This window comes from Merops nubicus, unplaced genomic scaffold, assembly GCF_000691845.1.
Source record: "Merops nubicus isolate BGI_N331 unplaced genomic scaffold, ASM69184v1 scaffold30453, whole genome shotgun sequence".
Classification (NCBI taxonomy): Eukaryota; Metazoa; Chordata; class Aves; order Coraciiformes; family Meropidae; genus Merops; species Merops nubicus.
Genome location: NW_008598750.1, coordinates 3,695 through 10,797, shown reverse-complemented (window position 1 = coordinate 10,797; position 7,103 = coordinate 3,695). Strand labels below are relative to the sequence as shown.

Sequence of the window (7,103 nt, the reverse complement as noted above, 5' to 3'; positions counted from 1 at the left end):
TTAATATAGAATCCCCTGTGATGCTGGAAACCTCTAGTGAGCCTTCACTAGTGCCTGGCTTGCTTTGGGTTTTATCTCTGTGCTTGGAGCAAGCTGGGTAGTGGTCATCCTGGGTTTTCAGAATCCTTTGCTTGTCTTTTAAGTTGATGATTTCTTTGAGATGTTTGAAGGCATCAGCCTGGAGTACCCTTCCAGAGTGAAATTTGTGGGTAGTGTTGTGCTGGACTCCTGACTGGGCTGAGTGCAGCTGTAACAGACCTTGGGCACTGCTGGGATCTGGCTCGTGTGGGAAGAGTGCAAAGGCTTGTTTGTGGCCTCTTGTGTGTTTATGGATTTGGGTTGGCTCAGGCTGCCCTGCTCTTAAGCTGAGGCAATACAGTAACGTGTTGTAACTCCTGTCTATGCCTTGGTCATAAAGAACAGTAAAAATACCATGCTGCCTGGCACTCACCTGCTTTTATTCTTCTTCTTTAGGACTTGACTGGCATAGAGTCCATGGACCAATGTCGTCACACGCTGGAGCAGCACAACTGGAACATAGAGGTACCACTGCAAATAAGAGTTGTAGCAGTTTCAGAGTACCTGGATTAAACAGAGTACTCTGCAGAAAGGAGCAGAGGGAAGCCTACCAGTAAGATTTAATTTGTCAGCCCCTGAATTTACACTAGTAGCTCTTTGACAGTGTCTTGATACATCTGGAGAGCTGTTTTTGGTGATACGGTGAAGTTGTTCTGGCTGTGAAGAGCCACCTGACTGGCAGACTGTAGTGCACGTGTGCAGGCTGCTGTGGAGCAAGCTTTCTGTACAGAAACCAATATTGGTGGTCATGGTTTGTGCTGAGCTGTACACTGGGGCTGTGGAAAAATACCTACTGGTAGTGTCTAAAGTATAAAAAAAATTTTCTGCAATCCTTAAACATCTGTAACCTCCCTTTGCTCATTCTTGTGTCAAAGGCAGCTGTACAGGACCGACTGAATGAGCAAGAGGGTGTCCCAAGTGTCTTCAATCCTCCTCCATCACGGCCGTTGCAGGTCAATACAGCAGACCACAGGATCTACAGCTACGTTGTCTCAAGGCCACAGCCAAGGGCAAGTTACCTTACACTGGATTCTGTCCTGCTTCTTGGATGCTTAGTGAAAAACGATCTGCAAACAGGAAAATGAATTGTTTTCTTTGTATGCTGTTATCTCCTTTCTGATCTAATTATTTTATCTTCTGAAACAAAATGTAAAATTCCTGTGGCACCTATTACTACTGTGGTTGTTTTCTCCATGGGTTGATTCACAACAGAAGGCAACCTCCTTTGTGTCATAGAATGTCTTGCTCTGGCATAGTAAAGGGTTTTGATGAGTTCATTTGGAACAAAGGACTGTCCCATCCTTATGTCAGAGTCATATGTTTTTCATTTTGTAGTCCCCCAAAAATATGCATTGACTTGAATACGGTATCAATGACTTGCACTAATGTTTCACAAACAAATTGACGTGAGCACTTGTGGGACTCAGTGCTGTTAATTCCTTTGCACAGTTAAGAAATGAGCAGAGTGAAGGCATTGCTGCTTGAACAGTCAGTGATGCTGTTTTCAGACCTGTCACCTTGAATTCTGAATGAACCATGTTAATCACTTGACATGTCTGAAGCCAGGAAATTTAACTCAAATATTGCTGAGCTCTTCTGCAGTGGTTACAGCCCTGATATTCCCATGTGTGGTTGATGCTGGTGGACACTTTGCTTTAGCAGGCCTGTTCCTGGGGTGGAGACTGTGCTAATTAATTGTTTGTAATTGCAGGGTCTGTTAGGATGGGGTTACTACTTCATAATGCTTCCATTCCGATTTACCTATTACACATTACTTGATATATTTAGGTAAGTACCTTTTTGTGCTGACTCACGTGTCGACTGCATCAAGGCACACTCTAGCTGAGCTTCAGCTCTACCTGTCACTTGGAGCTTTGAGTCTAATGGCAGATTTTCCATTTATTTGCTCAGCTGGCTTTATCTGTAGCCTCGTAAAGTTCCTATGCTGTTTAATAAGAAATACATTTTACTGCAGAGCAAAAGAGCATCTTGCAGCTCTGTAAACAAAGTAATTTAATTGGAATTGTACCTCCATGCAGCTTTACAGTTTGAATGCTATGCAAATGGGATGCAAAACGGTGTCAGACTGTCTGGCATTCTTGGATGAACAGCTTGATCAGAATCATATCCCATTGGGCTGGGCTTCAGGTTAACCTGCCCCAGCCCTTGTGTGTTACTTGGGCAAACACCTCTGCTTTTCCCCCTCTGGTGTCTGTTGCCTCTTCTCCCATTACTGCCCCAAATTGCTGCTTCATCTGGCCTCCCCACAGCACTGGTGAAGAGAAAAGGGAGTTTTGAAAGGTGGTAAATACCCAGCAGTCCTGCCATCTGCATTGTTTCAGCAGTTTCCTCTCTTGTATTACTTTTTTTACCCTTGGAGACTTACCAAAGTTCAGAGTTACTTCTGTGCATCAATAGAACTGAACATCATTGGTACTTGCCTGGCAGTTAAGCTTTTTCAGCCTCAGAGGGACAACTGTTTCTTCTGTCTTCTTTGGACTCCTAGTGCAATGTTTTCTTTCTGCAACTCTTTGTGCTCTGGAATTGTTAGGCTTGGAATAGCAGAAATGCAGTTTTCAAAGTTATCTGGACAAAACTCTGTGGCTTTTAACAGCCTGTCTGACTAAATTCCTCAAACCTCATGCTGCTGGTGTGGCTTATGCCTGATGCTTCAGAGGAAGTCAAAACTGCTAATCACACAGAATTCAGATACTTGCTGATGCCTGGCATGAGATAACAGTTGATTGGGGGGGTTGTGTAGCAACGGTATCAGTTTGGAGCAGGTGGCAGTTTAGGTTGTGATTATAAATGTTCAAGGGTCTCAGCTCTAATTTTTTTCCTTATGAATACTGGTGACTGGAAAAGAAAATCTGTTCTTCACAAAGTCAGCAAGCTGAATTTCCAGCATCCTTTGCTTCCTTCCTAGGTTTGCTCTACGCTTCATACGCCCTGATCCTCGTAGTCGGGTCACTGACCCAGTGGGTGACATTATTTCATTTATTCATATGTTTGAGGAAAAATATGGGAGGATACACCCTGTCTTCTACCAGGGAACATACAGCCAGGTCAGTGTCACCTCTTGGTGTGTAAATGCTGGGGAGATGGAGTGGGGATTTTGCCAGGTGGTATCAGGGCAAAATCACTTTTCATCTGAAAGCCCAGCATTTGTCCCCAAACTCTCTAACAGGGTAATGGAGAGCTGGTGAACAAGCAGATTGGAAAACCAGTGTCTGCCAGGCTTGATGATATGCCAAGCCTGCCAAGTTGGAAAGCAAAGCTGCTCTGACTGTTCCTCGACCGTCTGTATGGCTCTGTAGCCAACAGCTATTCTTTGTAGTCCTGCCTTTGTTTTTATAAATTGATGTGGTATGCCAGAGTCTGTCCTTCTGTTCACCAAACTGGGATTGACTGCCTGGGTTTGTATTATAATGCAAATCCAGAACTTGGTGCTGCACCTTAAAACTGAGAGGGAGCTCCTGAAGAAATTCTGGGAGGTGAGATTTCCATATGTTAGATCTGAGCTGATGGTGCTCTCTGCAAAAGAGGGATGTCCCAGTGGGTACTGCCTCTTCTGCAGCTTCTCTGAGCCTGGCCTAGTGCAGGGCCTCCTGCAGTGTGTCCCAGCAGACACTTGGATCAGCACTGCTTCCCGACTGCCAGAGAAGAATGTGGAGCCTGTATCTGCTCCACGCTGCACAGTGACAGAGCTCACCACCTCCGCAGCTCTTCTGGGCCCCTCTGTCTTCCTGGAATCCACGCTTAAATAACCACCGAATGGTTAGGCTACCAAAACTCGGTGCCAGTAAAACAGGGAGCCTATTGTGCACTTACTCTGTGGTCTTGTTCTCAAATGCTCTTGGGCGGGTGGAATCCAGAGACTGTAGATGCAGAAACTTTTTGTTCTCTTTTGTTGGGGCCTGCAGCATTATTGAGTCATCTTTTTTTGGTAATGTTTTCACTCAATGTGGTCCCAAGACTGTTGCCTGTGCAGTCTAGAGTGGAAAGCTCAGCCTTGGGTGCTGTGGATCTGAGGGTGAAGGAGAGCTGCTCACCCCAGCCAGGCAGGGCAGGGGGTGTGAGTCTGTGCAGTTCCCTGCCTGGCTTTGCTCTTCAGTTTGGTGTTCTCCAAAGCAACGTCCTGAAAGGGGTGTGGAAGAACACCGCTGCTGGCCCCTTAAGTGAGGGTTTAGTCAGGAGGTCTGACAGGTTCATCCTCCACTGCTGCTCCCTTAAATCCACACCAGTGGCAGCGTAATGGCCTGGGTGAATGTTGCTGAGCTGTGTCACGCAGGTCTTGTGGGTGCTGCTTTCCCCTTGCCCAGAGACCCTGTAACTCTTACCTCCTCTGCTCTCATGCCAAGGCACTGAATGATGCCAAGCGGGAGCTGCGCTTCCTGTTGGTTTACCTTCATGGAGATGACCACCAAGACACAGATGAATTCTGCCGGTAGGTAGGAGAGTTTTCCAAACAGTTACCTCTGCCTTTCCAATGCAGTGTCATTCACACAGTCTTTTCTCATCCCCTAGCAACACACTGTGCGTACCTGAGGTGATCACCCTCATAAACACTAGAATGCTCTTCTGGGCTTGCTCAACCAATAAACCAGAGGGATACAGAGGTGAGTGTGTCCCTCATGAGCTTTACCTGTCCCCTCCCCTCTCTCAAACAGGCCAAATGCTCTGACAAATTTATGTGTCTGAGACACACTTTTTTTTTTATGTGTGTGTGCGAGCAGCCAAGATGTTTTGGGATCGTGTGAGGAGCTGCATGTTGGTTTCTGTGCAGTATCTCAGAGGGCCTGGATCCCTGTTTGAGTGCCAGGGTGTCGTTGTTTAACTCCAGCCAGCAACTGAGCACCACACAGCTGCGTGCTCACTTCTCCCCCCTGGCAGTGGGATGGGGAGGAGAATCAGGGAAAAAAGTAAAACTTGTGGGTTGAGACAAGAACAGTTTAACTAAAATAAAATAACAATGTTAGAATAATAATAAAAAGGAATATAACAAAGGTAGAGAGAAAACCCAGGGAGGATAAATGATGCACAGTGCAATTGCTCACCACCTGCTGACTGATCATCACTCATCCCCCCAGTTTATATAATGAGCATGATGATCTGTGGCTAGTTTGAGTCAGCTCTTCTGGCCATGGTCTTCCCCCAGCTTCTTGTGCACCTGCTCACTGGCAGAGCATGGGAAACTTGAACAATCCTGAACTTAGGATAAGCACTACTTAGCAACAACTAAAACGTGTGTTGTCAGCATTCTTCTCACACTAAATCCAAAATACAGCGCTGTACAGGGTACTAGGAAGAAAATTAACTCTCTCCCAGCTGGAACCAGGAGAGAGGGAAGCACCTTCTGCTCTTAACCTCCACTGTTCCCATGTTTCTGGATGGTCCTGGTTGCATGCTCTTTGCTGCAGGCATTGGAGCTGCTTTCAGTGCCTTGTTAATGGGAGCTGCTGGGTGTGTGCTGAGGATGAAGCCAAGTGCAGAAACAGGTATCTAACTAGTTGTGCCCTTACCGCTGGCTTGTGTTAGACCTGAGGCCAGGAGTGACTTGTTAGGTGTGTTCTTTCCCTTTGAGACAGTCATCTTTACAGTCTGTCTCCTCCAGAGTCTACGGTGAGGTCCTTTAAGTACTGTCTTTCCAGAGCTGTCAGTACCTGGCCTGCCAGCATTTTAGTATGGTTTTGCTGCAGATGGGGCCCTTTCCCAAAGTTGTGTTTATGCTTCCTGCATTGCTTCTGGCCCTTGCTGTTTCGTGGTGACAGAGGCTGGGAGTTCTGGTACTAAATCTCGGTTATTCTTGGCTTCATAGTTCAGCTACCAGCTATTGACACCTCAAAAGAATGGCTTTCAAAGGAGATGTTCTTTGACTGACTGCTGCTTCATTGCTGCAATGCTTTGGAGCCGTAGCCTAGAAAGCAGAGCTGGGAAGGATTGTTCCATTTAATCCATGGAGTGCTGTGGTTTAGTTTTGAGGGCTCTGCTGGTAATGATGGCTCCAGGTTGTGTGGTGTGCCATGCATGTTTTGAGGAGGAGGCAGTCAGCAGCCACATGTGAACTGTACCTTAAAAGCCCCTCATCTACTCCATTCCCTGCCTCAAAACAGCCTGCCTCTGGCAGAAACAACCTAATTTTGTTCAGAACTGTCCAGGATGGACATTCTGCTGTCTTCTCCATGTCACTACCTTCCATAGTCTGGCTGTCTTTCATCATCTTAGCAGTGTTTCCTTGTGTTTCTTCTCCTGCAGTTTAAACTGGGGCTTTATGTCCCATTCCAAATGAGTATTTGGAGTAATTTACTTCCTTTGTGAATTAAAGAACCTTTTTGGTGACTTGAAAGCTTGCTTTTTCCCTTCAGTGTCTGTGCTCCCTTTGCTAGTTTACAGGGTTTAGTTTGACAAAATGGAGCCTGCGGCCTTTTCTGCTCCAGAAGAGATAGTGGCTTTCGTAGGCCCTGGGTGATGAAAGCATTTGTGCTGTACCCCTTGCTGACCCTCCTGGATGGATGGGGCATTGTGGTGATGCTGGTGCCCGTTTCCCAGTCTCCCAGGCTCTGCGAGAGAACACGTACCCGTTCCTGGCTGTGATTATGCTGAAGGACCGCAGGATGACGGTCGTTGGGCGGCTAGAAGGCCTCATCCAGGCTGATGACCTCGTTAACCAGCTGATGTTCATCATGGATGCCAACCAGACCTACCTGGTGTCTGAACGCCTGGAAAGGTACGACAGGACCTGAGCTCTGGTAATGCAGACCTTGCAGAGGCAGGCTCTGCTCTGCCCCTTCCTGCCTCCAGACACCATAGCTCAGCAGCTCCTGTTCTGTAACACAGCCCACGGGCTCTCCTCCTCCCAGCGGGATCATTGGTCCATCAGTTCAGGCCATCCATAGCCAGGGAGCGGGATGTCCCACCACAGAAAGGTGGGTCAGTGCTCTGCTGTTTCCTGCAGCTGCAACGCACCCTTAGCTGTTGGAGCTTTGCAGGGGGAGCCTGGACAGTGGTCAGCAGGAGCCATGGCA

At 47.2% G+C, this 7,103-nt stretch overlaps 1 protein-coding gene across 1 annotated transcript in view; it reads left to right on the top strand.

Moving 5' to 3' along the window:
- Positions 1-478: 478 nt before the first annotated feature.
- Positions 479-7,103, top strand: part of FAF2 (Fas associated factor family member 2) — an 8,473-nt gene continuing 1,848 nt past the window's right edge. Inside the window, exons 1-7 of the mRNA XM_008937163.1 lie at positions 479-543; positions 954-1,088; positions 1,790-1,866; positions 3,005-3,143; positions 4,440-4,525; positions 4,606-4,697; positions 6,628-6,805. Coding sequence (XP_008935411.1) covers positions 496-543; positions 954-1,088; positions 1,790-1,866; positions 3,005-3,143; positions 4,440-4,525; positions 4,606-4,697; positions 6,628-6,805 — 755 coding nt within the window. The 5' untranslated portion in view covers positions 479-495. The remainder of the gene's footprint in view (positions 544-953; positions 1,089-1,789; positions 1,867-3,004; positions 3,144-4,439; positions 4,526-4,605; positions 4,698-6,627; positions 6,806-7,103) is intronic.